This window comes from Kryptolebias marmoratus, linkage group LG19, assembly GCF_001649575.2.
Source record: "Kryptolebias marmoratus isolate JLee-2015 linkage group LG19, ASM164957v2, whole genome shotgun sequence".
In the NCBI taxonomy this organism is placed as follows: domain Eukaryota; kingdom Metazoa; phylum Chordata; class Actinopteri; order Cyprinodontiformes; family Rivulidae; genus Kryptolebias; species Kryptolebias marmoratus.
In genome coordinates this window covers 2,029,180-2,047,086 of record NC_051448.1, presented here as the reverse complement: position 1 = coordinate 2,047,086, position 17,907 = coordinate 2,029,180, and the positions used below count along the sequence as shown (strand labels likewise).

At 41.9% G+C, this 17,907-nt stretch overlaps 2 protein-coding genes and 1 non-coding gene across 5 annotated transcripts in view; 2 read left to right on the top strand and 1 right to left on the bottom strand.

Annotated features, from left to right (window-relative positions):
- Positions 1-7,581, top strand: part of galnt14 (UDP-N-acetyl-alpha-D-galactosamine:polypeptide N-acetylgalactosaminyltransferase 14 (GalNAc-T14)) — a 144,493-nt gene extending 136,912 nt beyond the window's left edge. For 2 of the 3 annotated variants that reach the window (XM_017434922.3, XM_037981566.1), the window contains exons 14-15: positions 67-186; positions 4,932-7,581. In XM_017434922.3, coding sequence (XP_017290411.2) covers positions 67-186; positions 4,932-5,090 — 279 coding nt within the window. In that variant the 3' untranslated portion in view covers positions 5,091-7,581. The remainder of the gene's footprint in view (positions 1-66; positions 187-4,931) is intronic. The other variant, XM_025010265.2, reaches the window with a different exon arrangement.
- A 3,433-nt stretch (positions 7,582-11,014) lies between these two features.
- angel2 (angel homolog 2 (Drosophila)) lies at positions 11,015-17,422 on the top strand. Its single transcript, XM_017434911.3, has 9 exons — positions 11,015-11,162; positions 12,212-13,065; positions 13,888-14,099; positions 14,980-15,049; positions 15,318-15,748; positions 15,844-15,979; positions 16,128-16,188; positions 16,405-16,535; positions 16,640-17,422. The coding sequence occupies exons 1-9, from the start codon at positions 11,113-11,115 to the stop codon at positions 16,801-16,803; spliced, it is 2,109 nt and encodes a 702-aa protein (XP_017290400.1). The 5' UTR covers positions 11,015-11,112; the 3' UTR covers positions 16,804-17,422.
- On the bottom strand, positions 14,616-14,688 carry trnat-ugu. The gene has a single exon. It is a non-coding gene; the product is annotated as a tRNA-Thr (tRNA).
- Positions 17,423-17,907: the final 485 nt, after the last annotated feature.

The window sequence follows — 17,907 nt, the reverse complement described above, 5'->3', positions numbered from 1 at the left end:
CTGTCTGTCTGTCTGTCTGTCTGTCTGTCTGTCTGCCTGCCTGTCTGTCTGTCTGTCTGTCTGCAGGAGTGGGTGTACACTCACGGGCAGCAGATCCGGCAGAAGCAGCACTGTCTGTCCGTGTCCACCACCTTCCCGGCCTCGCAGGTCCTGATGCTGCCCTGCAACATGGCGGATGGCAAGCAGGTCTGAACACACACACACACACACACACACACACACACAGACACACAGACACACACAGGTGGTGTATCGCTGCAGGCGAGTCACTACCGTTTATCATATGACTGATAAATAAATCAAAATGTTAATTAATCTAAAGATAAATTTACCTAAAGACGGTCTCTGCACACACTTTCTGAGCACGCAGCTTTGAATAATCTCAACACACACACACACTCACACACACACACTCACACACTCACGCTTGTCATTACCCAACCACTGGGCACCTTGACGGCGTCCCAGAAGCCCCTGCAGCAGAGAACGAGCTGACAACCAATAAATCACCTGAGAAAGAACAAGAGAGGGAGGAGGAGAGATGGAGCAAGACAAAAGGAGAGAAAGAGAGGAGGAGGAGGAGGGAGGACCGAGAGGAAGAGTGGAGACGAGGGATGGGGGGGGGGGATTTTCTCATTACACCTCACCAACTGTTCAGTGTGTGAGGAGAAATCTGTTTGTGGTTTTTCTGCAGCAGGTAGAGAGTGTGAGCCGCTCACTTTTACATGTTTCTGTTTGTTAAACTCCGACTCGTACAGGTGGGAAAAAAGAGAAAATTAGGGGAAGATTTTGAAGAAGCGGTGTAATTATTGGTGAGAACGACAAGTTTTCCTGCTTCCAGCTTCTTCTGTAAACTTGTTGGACGAACTACTCCTGCATCCAAACATTTGGCTGGATCAGCAAATATCACGTTTATTGTAACTTTTATACTTTTCAAACTATTTAAATTTATTACAACTACTCTGAGATCTCTGCAAATCCTCCAAAAACCTTGTTCTCCTGAAATCTGTGTTTTTCTTTCCTTATTCTGCTTTTAGCTTTTAGCTTCTGTTTGATTATTTTATTTGTTTGTGTTTATTATTTTATACAGTAGGATCATTTTTATTTCATACAGTTTGCTGTTCGTTAAGTGCAGTAAATGCAATACTGACTTAAATAATTGTTCTCATAAATGAGCCGCTCTAAATTTTAGTGACTAAAAAGGAAAGAAGAAGAAATATAAAAGGAGAGGGTTCTGTCAAAATGATAATAAAATTAAGTAAAGGGAGAGGAAATGAAGTTTGCCTGGTGGAACACCCGGCACAAAACGTCAGCAGCTTAAAGCACAACGAGGAACAATAAATCAAAGGAAATCTATATTCTGGTGATTTTGTGTTATTTCCTTCCTGCCTCGTAACGGGGAGGCTGCGGCTCGTAGAGTCTGAATATTTTTACACCTCAGTGAGTTCCCTCGTGGCAGAAACCTGACAGGAAGTTGAGGTGCGGTGGATGTGCCAGCCGACGGAGAGAATCAGGGAGAAACTTGTTGTTTTCTGTGCTGTTGATAGAGAAAAGGCCCGAGGTGTGAAAACTCGAGCTGCAAATGAGGAAAATAACATATTCGTGTGTGGAGAAGCTCGTGATGCTCTCCTGTGAGCTCGGAGGGAAGATGCAGCCAAATTAAGAGAGCAGGGATTATCCGAGAAATAAAAACCGCAGAAAGAGAAGATCGCAACAAAATGACGGAGGAAAAGAAGAGAAACATGAGTCAGAACTTCTATCGTTTGTTAACCTCGTCAGGTTCGACATTCACACTGAATGTATGGGTGCAGTGGGGGTTCAGAGTCTTGCTCAAGGACACTGTGGCACCCAGGAGGGGCTGAGGATGGAGCCCCCAACCCTCCGGACAGAAAACAGAATAAATGTCAGAAAGTTTTACAGAGATATAAAGAAAGGAAAGAAAGGCTGATTGGATAAAAGATGGAGAATCAGACAAATGAGCCTTTCTTGTGTTTTTCTGAGCTCTTTTCTTTGACCTTGTTTAAAAAGTCAAGAGGCTGAGTAACAATGATTAGAAATTCCTGAAAAGAGAATAAAACCGCAGCAAGAACACAACCGCAGCCACTAATCTGCAGCACTTACGCTGCTCATTTTCAGACTCGTGCTGCCACTTTCAGCTCATTTCACTTAGAAACTCTCAAGAAAAGGAAAAAGAAAACCAGACGATGCTTCAGAAAGGAAGGATGAGCTGAGCTAAGTTGTTTCCAACGTGCAAACCCAGACTCATGTTCCGACAGACCGGCCTCAGGTACCAAACTTCAATTAAAGGAGAAAAAAGCTGCAGGTTTAATGTGTTTCTGTGGTTTGGAGCAGAGTCGATGGAGCGCATCTCTGTCATGTAAATAAAACGTGTAAACCTTTGTACTGGCACACACTCACACAGACACCACACTGTTGCACACGCCTCTGTGTGTGTGTGTGTGTGTGTGTGTGTGTCAAAAGGCAGGAAGTGGAGCGATGATAGCTAATTAGAACAGAGATCCACCAGAGAAACAGCCCCGAGCTGACAGGTGGAGACAGAAACACAGCCGGGGAGAGGAAAAAATGCAGAGTGAGGCTAAAATAAGGAAGGAGAGGAGCAGGGAGGAGGTGTGTGTGTGTGTGTGTGTGTGTGTGGCGGGGGGGGGAGAGACACACATATATACACAGAGAGGCCGCAGTGGAGACACAGCTAAACAAAGATACGAGTAAATAAGTCAAATCTTTGCTCTCCAGCCTGTTCGTGTGAGCTGAAGTTTCAGCAGCACTCACTTCCTGTCTGGACATGAACAGTTTCCTCCTGGGTCGGTCCTGACTCCTCCAGGAACAATCAGAACTCTGACTATCACACTAACTTTAGGTAAAAGGCAGAATGCTAAATATTGGCTAAACAAATGAATGTTTCCCTGAAGGAATACAGAGAAGTAAAATGGTAGCAGCAACTTTCTTGGCACTTCTGGATTATGGTGATGTTTTATAAATGAATGCTTCGACCAAATGTCTTCAATCAGTAAATTCTGTGCTTTAAGGTTTGTAACCGGTAGCAGAGATCGTTGTGAGTTGCATGCAAAAGCTGATTGGCCTCCTTTAAGCATACGGAGAATTAATCACTTGATGATCCTGATTTACAAATCTCTATGGTCAAAAACTGGATGAGAAACTTTAGATTTAAATGGTTTGCAGCTTTGAGTAGCTGTCAGTTTTTTCCCATAACTCCCCAACCTGCTGAAGAAACAACTGGACTTGTGTTCTGCAGCTGAAGTCCTGATGTTACAGCTCATATTTTCAGCTCTTCAGCTCTTCAGCCCTCAGGATGAGTGAACGCAGCGAGCAGAGCAAAGAGGAGGGAGTTTCAGGTCCTCGCCCTGTGATGACCTGATGCTGATGAGATTCGCTCCCGCCGGCCCTCAGGCGGCTGAACTTTGGTGCAGAACTTTAAAGAGAGCAGCAGAGCTGCAGCAGCCAGTAATGAGGTGAATACTAATTGATTTACTTTTAATTATCCCTCCTTCTTTTTTTTAATTATTAAGCTCTGCGGCCCGTCGCTGTGCTGTGACGAGTGTGTCATCTTAACAACGATGCAGTCATTTTACAGAACAAAGCCTGAGTGTGTGTGTGTGTGTGTGTGTGTGTGTCGTTACACAGCCTCAGGAGATCAGGATGTAAGACACAGAAATGCTTCAGAAGCTCCACAAATACAACAAAGGTGCAAACATCCTAATTTACAGGCGAACTCAGATAAATACAAGAATACGACACAAACGAAGCTCATCTATAGTTCCTGTTTTTCCTTTTATGTGTGTTTATCTGTTCTCCTCTCTGATTGGTTTTCACGCGCCGCGAGATAAAAGCTTCTTTCCATGTTTGATCATATCAGCCTCTTTGTTTGCAGCAATAAATAATGTGTTCACTCACACTCTCTTCTGTTCATGCCTTCAGAGGACAGAACGTCCAGTTAGACTTTTGTCCTTCCTCCAAAGACGCTGTGTCTCCCTGGACTGGGAGTAGCTGGAGTCTCCAGAATGTCTCACGACGTTCGCTGTGGTTCTCAGTTTCTTCGCTTGAGTTTTGAAGATGGTCAAAAAGTTGTCGAGAGCAGTTCTTCTCTGACGGAAACAGGTTCAGGTCTGAAACCCGCGACAGATGAAGGATGGATCTGGAGCTTCCAGGGAGGAGGAGGAGGAGGAGGAGATGAAGACCACAGAGAAGGATCATGGATGTAGTGAAGGGGGATCTGCAGGGGGTGGTTTGACAGAGGGGGGATGGAGGCTGAAGAGACACCTAAAAAGGCAGCAGCTGACATTAATTTTTTTTTTGTTTTGTTTGTTTGTAAACTGACTGTTGTTGCTCCAACATGAGAAATACGTTCACAAAAACCAAAAACAACCGAAGCAGACTGACACTAAAGTGTCTGATTGAGCCAAGAAACGCAGAATAAAAATAAAAGTGAGATGAGGGGGCCATCTAGTGGTCATTTCGGGGAGTTACACATAATTCTTAAAGCTCCAACTACTTTATTTATTTAAAAAAACACACGTGACTGAAACAAGATTAATAACCAAAATCTTGTTTTTATTATAAACATTATTGTTATAAATTGTTTGGATGTTGTTGTATATTTAATCTAACTGAAACATCTTGATGAATCTGATGTTTGTCTTGTTGTTTTCTTCAGACTCGTGTTTCTCTGCATGCTGATGCTCTCTCCATCAGAGCACAGCTGAAGACCTCCTCAGGTTTATTCTGAGCAGATAAATGTTCTGAATTCATAAAATCCTTTTTTCCTCTGCAGCGCAGCGTTTGGATCAGCAGCCAGAGAGATTTGCTTTAAAATAAAACAGTTTTTATTGAAGTTAGAGAAGAAAGGAGGTTGTGTAAAGTAGTTAATACATTCTTGTTTTCTTTTCCTGCAGCGGTGGCAGAAATCAGGGACTCACTTAGAGCACCTCGTGTCTCGGTTCTGCCTGGACTCGGAGATGGCTCTGGACGGCATGGACTCGTCCCGGATGTTGGTCATCAGCCCCTGTGAACTGAGCGCGTACACACAGAGATGGGAGGTCCCCTTCTCCTGACCTCTGACCTCCGAGAGCCTGCTTCTGTCACGCTCCGTCTCAGCAGACCTGCACAACCTGGAGGTGTGAGAGTCCCGACGCTCCAACAGATCCACGAGGAAGTCTGATTTATCACAGATCTGCAGTGGATCCCTAATGTTGCTGCAGGAAACGATGCATGAACAACGTGTGGGACGACCTGAAACGTTTGCTTGAGAGAGAAACCAAGTGCACCTTAAACCCGGAAACTTCTCTTCACAGCAAGAGAAAAAGAATCAGACAGTTTCTGGGATCTTTTACTACGATCATGTCTGTTTTTGAAGCTGTTCGATAATCTGAAAATCAAGCACAACTTTAGTTTGTCAGATATCCGTCTGCATCTCCACTGGATCGGGTTGGACCGGGTCAGATCAGACCGGGTCAGATGGGTTCTGACTGAAACGTGACCGGACCTCATCAGAGTAATGTCCAAGTACCATCACTGAAACAGAAATCAGGTCGATTTAAACTGAAATTTAACACATTTTATCCTGAAATTTAAAATATTAAATGTTAAAATATTAAAGAGGCACAAAATGATTCCAAAATAATTTAAACCCTAAAAACTGTAACAACAGCAACAGATGAGGATGAGGAAGGGTGATAATGTTTCTGCAGCTTACCACAGATTAAAGTCTCATTAAAACCGACCAAACTACAGATTGATTTTAATTTACAGGAAGTCAATCATTAGATTATTTAATCTGTTCAGCCTTATTATTATCAGATCCTAACAGCTGAAGCTGAATTTGTAAATTAAAGGGAACTTTTATTATAATATTTACCAAATAAGGAGGAAATTTTATCACAAAAAGAATCTAAATGAATACTTGGAATCAACAATACACATTTTAAGACATTACACCAAAAATAGGAGCAATACTGAGATTTTAAGGAATAATCTTCTAAGGAATAACTATTAAGTAATTACTTTAAATTAGGATTTATTGAGATAAATCACAGCAACAAGTAATACTTTAATAATCTAAGGTCATGAGAAAAGGATGATTCTTCTTCATGTTTACTTAAAGGTCCTCAAGTCATGAAGATTAAACAACATAATTATAAAGTAAGAAACAAAATGTGAACAATATTTATTTGTATTGATGGTAAATTTGTCTTTAAATTAAAATCTATAAGCTAAATTTGAGACCGGATGCCAACGAGGACGTGTTTGTTTTCCTGCAGAGGAAATTCACCTGGTTTTCATTAATCTGAGCTCTTTGTTTACATTGAGCGCTGACCCGCATTTCAAAGTTTAATATCAGTATATGTGAAAGCTACTGGAGTAAACTCTGACCCATTTGTTATATTTCAGGAGAATAAATTTTCTGATTGATTTCATGCTTTAACGTGTTGCACCACCACTTCTTTAAAACTTTTTCAGCAGCTTTTAAACTGTTATCATTTCCTGCTTTTGCTTTATGTAGAATTTGAATTGTCCAACAGTTAAATTATTTCTTTGTTTTCATAAGAGTCCAGGTTTTCCTTGAGGTCTGCAGCCCGTCTTAAAGTTCGTCCTGTTTGATGCCATCAGTGGATTTTATTGTCTGTTGTTCAGGGAACTCGTTATTTTCTGACACTGGTTATGAAACGTTTGAGAACCACAGCTCTGAAAGGGGATAAAATCCCTAATTTCTTTGTAAGTTTACTTTGAAAGTGACGTTATTTCTGACAGCCTTTTCCCATCTTTACTACAAGACTCACACAAAATCCTCCTGCTGTTCCTGACCCGTTAATATACAGTAATATCCCATTATCTCCATAATTTCCCTCTTTTTTTAAAGTGTTTCTGAGTCAGATTAAAACTTTACAATCCTGTTTTCTTTTTATCCTCAGTAAAGTTTTTTTCTGCAGCTTTCTTCCCAGAAAACCTGGATCTCAGAGCAGGACTTTGCTGAAACTGACAGAAGAAGAATAAATAAATAAATCCAGACATGAGAAAAACAAGAGAACCTGCATGAATCCAGTCTGTCATATCTGCTTTTCTGCTGCACAATTCTTCTTCTTCTTCTTCTTCGTTGGTTTTGTTGCCTGAAGGAAGCAGCTGCTTCACATTGCTGCATCTGAGATTCTGTTTCCATGATTTCAGGAGAAAATGATCTTGTTTGGGTCTGATAATAACATACTACTGAAAGTTTTTTTTTTAAGTTTCTTGTATTTGAACAGATTTTCCTGCCTGAAGCTGTTTCTGCTGTTTCACAGACTCTGGGCTGTAATCGAACCTCTCTGAGAAACAGGAAACACGGTCGCTGATTGATGAGCTAACTCAGAATCCAACCTTTCACACTCGTCATGTGACAGCCCGAAAGCTAAACTTACTTCGGACCTTTTGTTCCCCGATGATCATGTCACAAGAACAGCAGATTTCTGATTTTGAAACAATCCATCCCAGCAGAGTCCCGATCCTTGTTTGACTTCACTTTGATATTCTGTCTGATTCCTCAATAAAATTTTATTATTCCTCTTTCTATTTCATTGAAAGGACTGCTGTGTGCAGACAGTATACTCACTGACAGTTGACTCTTTTTATTACTATTAATAAAACAACACATGTTGCTGCTCTTCTGTTAATCGTTATTACCTCAGAGCAGCAGTTTGTTACAGAGCTGGCAGTAAATTCAACAATTCATCAAAAAGAAGACGAACAAATCAGATCTAATGTGTTTAATTGTTTGTTTATTTTTTAAAAAGGCAACCAGACTTTTTTTTCTTGTTTTTTGAAGAGTCTCTCCTCACATCTAAAAGGTTTTCTCAGTTCTGATCGGGGGATGTGAGTTGTTTGCTTACAAATCATTGTTAATCACAACTGAAGAAACCTTTGGATGAGAGACAAAACGTCTTCAAAACACAGGAAATAAAGTCCAGTTGACCAGGTCTGCAGGAATCTGTGATCTCTCTAATATTACAAGTATATGCTAACAAATCATTGTCCTTTTTAATAGGATTACTGAACCACATGAGTCATAAAAAGAGAAGTTTAAAGGAGCCGTGATGAAACATTCCCTAAAGTTTCTGTAAAGATTGAAACTTCTGATCTTCAGAGATCAACGTGAACAGATGGGTCTTTGCAAAAACTATATTTGATGTTAAAGTTAACTTTTCTCAAATAACTCCAACAAAATCTGTCCAAACACAACTGAAAGTATTTATCTTAGTAGCCCCCATGAGGTCAGAGGTGGACTCGTCAAACTACAGATAAAACTCGTTAAAACTCTTTTATTGTTGCCAATAATCCTAATCCAACTCATGTATTAGTGTCCAGTGTTCCCTGGACTGTTTAGTGTTTTAACAGTTTGGCTTTAGGCAATTCTGCTTGTTTTAAACATACTTAAGGCAATTCAGATACACTTCATTTCAATTAAAAGCATTGTTATTGCAAAATCCAGCTGTTCATGTGTCATCTGCTTATTCAATTCAAACAAATTTATTGTCCATTATACAGAGACTTGGATTTTACATCAGGCTCATAAAACTAATAAATAAAAACTTAAAGCGTTGTTAAAACATTCTAAAATGCATGGTACATAATTGACTTATCATGGCTGGCTTCCTGTCTGTGTCAGTATTAGTTTATAGGATGTCTTCTTAAATAATAATGTTTTGGCAACTTTTAAAACATAAAGATACAAAACAAGAAGGTGTGAAATCCCCAAATAGGCAGTTTTAAATCTGTAAATCTTCATGTCTCCACATGTAAAACCAAACGAATACAGAGGAGGTAGAGGAACCACAGGAACCACAGGAACCATAGGAACCATAGGAACCGAGAGGAACCACAGGAACCTTGTTGGTATAAAACTGTGTGGAACAGTAACAGGAGCTTTGTGGACCCAAAGAGACAAAATGTGCTTAAACTAATGAGGCGGAGTCCGGTGTGTTCAGACTCTTCTTCCAGGGCTAGGGTTATGGTTTCCGCCTGGTTGAAGGGGTAAGGGCTTTTTGGCCCAGGGCTAGGGTTAGGGTCTCCTCAGGGTTGAAGGGGTAGTGGCATTTTGGCTCAGGGCTAGTGTTACGGTTTCCGCCTGGATTAAGGGGTAAGGGCATTTTGGCTCAGGGCTAGTGTAAGGGTTTCTGCCTGATTGAAGGGGTAAGGGCATTTTGGCTCATGGCTAGGGTTAGGGTCTCCTCAGGGTTGAAGGGGTAGGGGCATTTTGGCTCAGGGCTAGGGTTAGGGTCTCCTCAGGGTTGAAGGGGTAGGGGCATTTTGGCTCAGGGTTAGGGTTTCGGCCTGGATGAAGGGGTAAGGGCATTTTGGCTCAGGGCTAGGGTTAGGGTTTCTGCCGAGTTGAAGGGGTAAGGGCATTTTGGCTCAGGGCTAGGGTTAGGGTCCCCTCAGGGTTGAAGGGGTAAGGGCAGTTTGGCTCAGGGCTAGGGTTAGGGTCTCCTCAGGGTTGAAGGGGTAGGGGCATTTTGGCTCAGGGCTAGGGTTAGGGTTTCGGCCTGGTTGAAGGGGTAAGGGCATTTTGGCCCAGGGTTAGGGTTTCCGCCTGGATGAAGTGGTAAGGGTATTTTGGCCAAGGGGTAGGGTTAGGGTCTCCTCAGGGTTGAAGGGGTTAAGCCCTTTTGGCCCAGGGCTACGGTTAGGGTCTCCTCAGGGTTGAAGGGGTAAGGGCATTTTGGCTCAGGGCTAGGGTTAGGGATTCCGCCTGGATGAGGGGGTAATGGCATTTTGGCTCAGGGCTAGGGTTAGGGTCCCCTCAGGGTTGAAGGGGTAAGGGCAGTTTGGCTCAGGGCTAGGGTTAGGGTCTCATCAGGGTTGAAAGGGGCAGGGCATTTTGGCCCAGGGCTACATCTTTTACAGGTTTTACATGTCTCCACATGCAAAACCAAACGAATACAGAGGAGGTAGAGGAACCATAGGAACCACAGGAACCATAGGAACCACAGGAACCATTGGAACCATAGGAACCACAGGAACCTTGTTGGTATAAAACTGTGTGGAACAGTAACAGGAGCTTTGTGGACCCAAAGAGACAAAATGTGCTTAAACTAATGAGTCCGGTGTTTTCAGACTCTTCTTCCAGCCCGCCGCTCCTCTCTGTCCATTCAGAGAATCATTTATTCGGCCCTTACAGACAGATAACAGCACTGAATATCACCAGGTAAAAGCTGACATTTCATACGATCAAAACCGCTTTTTAGCCTCACTGCTTTCGAGAAAGGAGTCCCTTTTTACGTAAGTACAATTCACCCTTCATCTTTTTATCGTTTTATTCGTCATCTGTAAAATTTACTACTTTGGCTTTTAGCGTTTAACCTAAACTGCAATGTCACTTAATGTATAAATTAATAAAACCGGTAATTATCGTCATTTTAAGGGTCATTTTAAGCAGATGTACTCGAGAATAAAGCTAAAAGACTCTTTTCGGTGGGGGCCTTTTCGCTGCTGCACCGATCAGGTTGTAGTTCGTTCATAGTCTAAGTCGAAGCGAAGTAACTGTGAAAAGAACTACAACTACCAGCCGAGAAGCCGGAAATAACGCCAGACCGTAAGATGCGTTTGACAACCTTCTGAAAATCTGATATTATCCAACTGTACTCCTACAAGATTAATAATATGATAAATATTTTTAAATAATTAATATATTGTAAACTTTTGTATGGTCTAATGTGCTATACACAACCACTGAAGATGGGAGTTCAAAGCAGATTAATGTGTTTCTCAACTTTTTGTATTCCTTGTTCGTTTTTTAAAAAACTATTACACAAATAGTTCATATTTACGTTACAATCTTTAAATATGCCTAACTGTGATTATTACGTGGTTTGTAGTATTTACTCATACCAAAGGATATGTAAAGTACATTTTTTTATTTTGCGAAGGCAAAAAAACAAACTTTGTTGAAGGTTTTGAAGGGAACATCGATTCTGGCGCGCAGATTTTACGTACTGCCTACGTCATCTCTCAAGGACGTAAGCCGCGGTTTGTATTTTTGTGTTAAGTTGCTGGAAAAAAAAAAAAGAAAACTTTGATGATATTCGTTTGTAATAATTTATTCGAATGCACTTAAGACTCAACATAAAATATGTCAGTTCCAGCCGTGAAAACAGGTAGGATTTTTTTCAGCTAACTGCTCAGTTAATAAGTTATTAGTTAAATAAACCGGGTCGAGTGTTCATTGGGCTCCAAACTAATCAAACATTTGGCTTTGTTTGAATGTCTAGCTGCATAAAGTTGTTTATACTTCAGTCTTCTGTTATTTATATGTTTAACTCTCGAATTTAAAGTTGATATAGTTTATATTTTAACATATTTATCCTTGACGCCTTCCTGGAGTTTGTAAACACATTAACAAACAAATGAACGATTTTGTGCTTTTTTAGATATAAATTAATATTTTTTAGATTTTAGATTAGTTGGTGAGACATAATGAAACCAAACGAAGTTTAAACTTGTTTGTTGTGGTCCCTTAAAATGTTTATTTTTTATCATTTATTTTACCAAATGATTTTTGTTGGAAATTACTTTTTTATTATGTCAGGATGATGTAATAATAAGTAGAGACATTAATGTTTTCTGTGAAAATGCAGTGAGAAGGCTGAGTGCTGAAGAAGCTGAAACTGAGTTATTAAAGCTGAAAGGAGCAGAGAGCAAGCTAAAAGCAGCAAAAGCTTAGCTAAAAGCTAAAAGTAGCACAATGGTACTTTTAGAAGACAAGAAGAGGGCCAGTTTCCTGATCAGGTTTCAAACAGAAGAAGAGATCTTCTTGTATATCTATGGGGAATATATTTGTAAATAATGTCAAATATTTTGAAAAGTAAATAACTTACAAAAAACTAAAGTTGTAGCATCCATCACATGAATAAGCCGATGGGTGAACAGTTAAAACAGCATAAGGTCTGCAGGAGTTAGTCTGCAGAAAAATAATAAACAGGAAAACCTGCTGAATCAGCTTTTATACAAAGATAATAAAGTTTGAATTTTGAACCAATAATTTACAGTGACATGAATAAAACTGTTTAAAATCTTGCGTCCAGTGAAACAAAAGTCTCTTATTCTGGTCTGTCCTCCAGGAACAAAAATTAGAAAAATCTCACAAGTCAGAAGCTACATCCACAGAACGTTTAATGTTTTTGTCTTTTCCTGTCTTTCGCTCCAGCTGCCCCATGTTCCTCCGCCAGCTGAGCTCCTTCAGTTCCTCCTTCCATCCTGTTCTCTGTTGGACCAACTTCAGGAGCAGCGCTGCCTTTTCCTCCTCCAACCTCCCACAGTTCACCCCTGCTCCTCCTCCATGGTGGCTTGTTCAGGGGTTTCCTCCCTGGTCTCCTCGACTCCTCCACCATCGCCCGTCTGCCCATCAGGTCGGCACCAGTAGGACGTTCCACCCTTCCAACTTCAGCGGTGGCAGCTGGTGTTCACTTCACATCTCTGCGGGTCGCATGATGGAGCATCCTGACAGAAACAGAGAGCCTCCGAGTAAACGGTGGAAGAGCGGCGAGGAGAGGGGAGCACACAGAGGAGGAGCTCTGAGGGAAACAAGAGGCAAGGTCAAGGAGGGAGAGTCCAAGAGGGACGGCAGCCTTCGACCAAACCACTATTTTGAAGTTAGAAATCAAGACAAAACAAGAAGCAGAGGAGACAAATCTGCCAGCAGAGAGAAAGACGTTGAAAGGACTAGAACCGAGAAAAAAGGCAGCAGAGATGGAACTCCAAATCAACACTGGCAAGCTGCAAGACCCAGGACTCAAACCCCCAAACCCAAACCTGAACCTGATCCGAGTCCAGAACAAAAACCAAACCCCTGGTTTAAAGGCAGAGCAGCAGAGGAGCTGTGGCGTCCTCCGAGGAGTAAAACCGGGCCAGCAGAACATCTGCAGGACGGAGGAGGTGATGAAGCCAGGTGGACTGAGCTTCCATCCAAGCCTTCCAGCACCGGTCAAACCCCAAACCCGTGGCAGGCGCCTCGAGTCCTCAGAGCGCCTCGTTCACCAGCGATCTCCCTGCCTGTCAAACGTACGTTCCACCTTTTTTACTTAGAGCAGCGATTTCCAAAAGTTTTAATAATGAATAATGATGCAACTTCTGACTAACACATTTTCTGGAAATATTAATCTTTCAAGCAATTTATTGCAAAACAGTTTACTGTATTTTCCAGACTTAAAAGCTTTCAATTTTCTCAAAAAACGTCAGAGCGCCTTATAATCTGGAGCGCCTTATATCTGTAAGAAGTCGCAATGTTTTAGTACGACTGATAAACTACAAAGCTGCGGCGCTCACAGCGTTAATGCTCAGTTAGAGTCGCGCGGGGCTCCGCCCACAGACCTGAGCGAGCGGTGGAGGCGTTTATACTTGACGCTTACATCGGTGCAGTATTCTTCCGTGAGTTTTGAACCATTTGATTATCGTTGTGATCTCTCACAGAGGGACCATATAAATGCTGATACAGGCGAACCAGCTCCTCTAAAACACACAAAGTTACAGAAATTGGGAAGTGTACGAGGATGCACCTTATAGTCCGGTGCGCACTTTAGTGTGGAAAATACAGTCGTTTTTTCTTTGCTCTCTGAAATCAGCACACAAAATACTGAAAATATTCCTGACATCTTTATTTCAATCTAAAGTTTGTCTTTATCAAAGTGAGTCTCATGCTATCCAGTTACTCTGTGTGAGGAAGTCAAAAATCTCAACTATGTTGGATCATTTTAACCTGAATGAATTCAGAAACGTGGTAGATTTCTACCTTGTAATGTCATTTTTAATGCCATCCTTTTCTTTTAGAAAATAAAACTCTGGATTTTTATCAAAGTTAAATGTATTTCATGTCTTTCTCTTCAGCTCTTCAGAGACGCTGGGAGACGTGCAGTACTGAACCCCAGCCACCAGGGGACAGCGCAGTCTTTGACTTCTCAGTGATGTCCTACAACATCTTGTCTCAGGAGCTGCTGCAGGACAACGCCTACCTGTACCATCACTGTGAGCCCGGCGTCCTGCCCTGGGACCACCGGCTGCCCAACCTGCTGGCCGAGATCCAGGAGCTCAACGCTGACGTGAGTCCAGAAAATCGAACAAAACTTTAAAAACAAAAAAACGTACGGCTGCATGAGTCCTGCTAAAAACAGGACCCACAAACTTTCTTTATGTGAGTTAGGAATACAGTTCTGTCTGCCTCGGTGAAATTTAGTTTCTTCGCTCTTTTCTCGGTGGTCGCCATGGTAACCATGAAATAACATTGATCGGCTGTCTCATTTAAATCCACCTTAACATTCATGCGGTGCTTTGCGTCGACCATTTATGGCTGAATGTGTGTGGAGGGCAGAACGTGAGGTGGGACCTTTCAGGTACAGGTGTGCGTGCACAGTTATATAAATCTGAAGCTTGTTGGGCGTATGCAGACTTTTAGTATGAATCCTACGCAATCTTTTATAAATGAGACCTCAGATCCTGGCTTTAGTGATTGTTGTTTAGTTTTTTTCTCTGAAACAGTTTCAGCTGATTGATATGAAGAAAAGACCGAGGGTGTGCACGTATCTAATGTAATGTTTGTGTAGAGAAAAAAAAGAAACAGGCCTCAGTGAGGTTTGAACTCACGACCCCTGGTTTACAAGACCAGTGCTCTAACCACTGAGCTATAAGGCCTCACCTGGAAGGACAGGTGGACAAGCTGTCACTTAAATGTCACCTAGCTGCAGGGACACACCTTCTACTGTTCTCATCAGGCTGTACAGCAGCAGCCAAACCAGTTGACTCTGTGCAAACACTTCAAATAGACTCTGCAGTCGTTGGACAGAAAGATTCAAAAATCACAACTGAGTGGATAAAAAGTAACAACCTTCTGTGATCAGTAACTGTTTAAACAGCTGACAGTCCTGATAATGGAAGAAAAGACTGTGATCATGAGTCAAGGTATTCTTTTTTTTATCTTCCTAGATCGTGTGTCTTCAGGAAGTGCAGGAGGATCACTACGAGACCCAGATTAAACCAGCTCTCCAGGCTCGAGGTATTTGTTCCTGTCTTCTTGTCTCATATGAAACTTTTATTATGTCAGTGTCGATTTGATTTCTATGGCATGTTTAAAGAACAAAGTTACAAGTTGGTTAAAAACACACTTAAAAAACAAACAAGTACATTAACTCAGGATGGAAGGAATTTAACTTGTTGAAAAGTCAGAAACGACCTGCATGTTCTGACAGCTGACACTGAAGATTTGATGCTGCTGCTGAGGCAGTGTGTTTACACCTCTGTGTGTGTGTGTGTGTGTGTGTTAGGTTATCAGTGTGAGTATAAGAGGCGGACAGGAAAGAAACCGGACGGTTGCGCCGTGATCTTTAAGACTTCCTGCTTCTCCCTCCTCTCCTCCACTCCTGTGGAGTTCTTCCGGCCCGGTGACGACCTCCTGGACCGGGACAACGTGGGATTGGTTGTGCTGCTGCAACCCAACAACAGCATCGGCCGATCGGATTCCTCCTCGTTCATCTGCGTCGCCAACACTCACCTCCTCTACAACCCTCGTCGCGGTGATATCAAACTGGCCCAGCTGGCTATCCTATTGGCTGAGATCGACCGGCTGTCCCGCCTTCCTGACGGGTCGACCAATCCAGTCTTGCTCTGTGGGGACTTGAACTCGACTCCCTGGAGTCCACTGTACAGGTTCCTGACCACAGGCTGCCTGGAGTACCAAGGAATGCAGATCGGCATGGTGAGACCTAAAGGTTTCTGTTCCTCTCCAGGTGTCATGGCCGCCCTGCGTGGAGTCATTCAATTAAAGGCTGCTTTTTTTTTTTGTTTGTTTAGGTTTCGGGTCAAGAAATGAGTCCCAGGGGTCACCGTCTCCTCACATCTCCAATCTGGTCTACCGGTTTAGGAATCAATCATCAGTGTCAGTATGAGAGCAAACGGGCCAATGAGTCGTCCCCCATCAGCCCCACAGGTAGACCTCACCTGCACAAACTTACTTCAGTGGAAAGTTATTGAGTCTGATTTCTTTATAGCTCTGCATACTGTTTGTTTAAACTCAACAATATGTTGGGCTTCATTACCAACAACTTTCTGCCTCTCTGTCTGCCTGTCTCTCTCAGGAGGAATGTCTAATCTGACTGTAGAAGATCTCGTCACCAAAGCTTCAGCTGCTTTTAACAGGTAACATGTCTGTTATTTTTATGAGATTCTTGGTTGATCAAATTTGAAAAAGGAGAAGGAAAACCTCAGAGGTTAGAGTTGAAGGTTGCAGGTTCACCTCCCGGCTGGGGTCTTTCTGTGTGGTGTTTACATGTTCGAAACGTACCGTAGTTATAAACTGATCATCCGTTCATCTCAGCTCAGAATCTAACCTGATGTTTGTGTTTGTTTGTGCAGCTCGAGGATGGAGCACAGCCTGAAGCTGCGGTCGTCTTATAAACACCACCTGAAGCCTGACGGCCGCCCTGAGATCACCACGCATCACTCACGCACCGCCCTGACGGTGGATTACATCCTCTACAGCTCCGGTACTTACACACACACACAATGAAAAGACCTTTTAATTACTTAGTTTTCTTTGTCTTCCTCATCAGTAACAGTTTGTCTCATTTTTTTCTCTGTTTTCTGGAAGATTTCGCCACAACGCCTTTACTTCCTGGTGGGCGTGGCCTCCAGCTGCTGGGGAGGCTGTCATTGGTTGGTCAGTCAGAGCTGGAGGAAGTCAACGGCCTGCCCAATCAGCACCACTCATCTGACCATCTTCCTCTCCTGGCGAGCTTCCGCCTTCGCAGCTGAAGCCAGCTAGCATCGTTAGCTCTGGTGCTAACAGAGTGAGCTACTTAGTCAGAAAGAAAGTTTTTTTTTTCCTTCAGATTTTGCACTTTATTCTAAAACATGAGAAAAACACTTAAGCTAAAAATGCATTGCATAAAGAAGAAGGATTTGTTTTTAAATATGTTGGTCAGCCTGTTTTGGATTCCTGCTAAAATAACAAGACGTTTAGTTTTTACTTTCTTCGTTTAACTGGAGCGAGGGTAAATTGTCTTTTTGAACTAAAACTTTAACACTTTTAGAAAAAGGATTAATATAAGGAAGGTTTTATTTTCATTTGTTTGAAGAACTGTACTTGAACAGTTACAGATATGTTGTTATTGTGCCAAAACTAAGAAAATCTATATTAAATTAACACTTGATTATGATTTGAAGAAAGTGTATATAACTTATAAAACATTGCCTACAAAATATGAACGTTTAACATTGGATTTTTTAAATTTCAATACTCCATCAGTCAATGAAATCAAACTTGTACATAACTGGAGAATTAAAAGGACTAGATGTATTTCAATGCATTTTGTTTACCAGTTTTGGACAGTTTAGACTGTAAATAATAAAATGTTGTATTTTTTTGCCTGTGGCGGCTGTTTGTTTTTTCCCCCTAACATCCAACATCTGATCCGATTGGTGCTTCTGTTTTTATAAGCAGTATCACAATAGATGATACCTCAGGGTTTTTTTTTTTTTAATTAAACATGAAAATAATGTGAATCATTTGCCAGTTACACACTTTTAGGAGATTATGAACTAATGGAACAGTGCTCAACCAAAAACAAATGAAGGATGTTTTGTAAGTGAATGGACAGTGGACTCACCATGGACCTGAACGGCGAGAAGGCTGGCTGCTTCATTTACCGCTGCATGCTCATGTTTCACATCTCTCTGCATTCTAAATGTGGCTCTGCAGCAAAAACCCTGGGATGGATCTAAACAGAACAAGCTCAATCTGCAGCAGCTGGGGTCTGTAAAGTCTGTTGGACGTCCACAAACTGCAGGAAGGAACAATAAGCGGAACCTTAGTTTGTCTCCTCATGTATGGCATCTTTTTAAATGACACAAACTTTA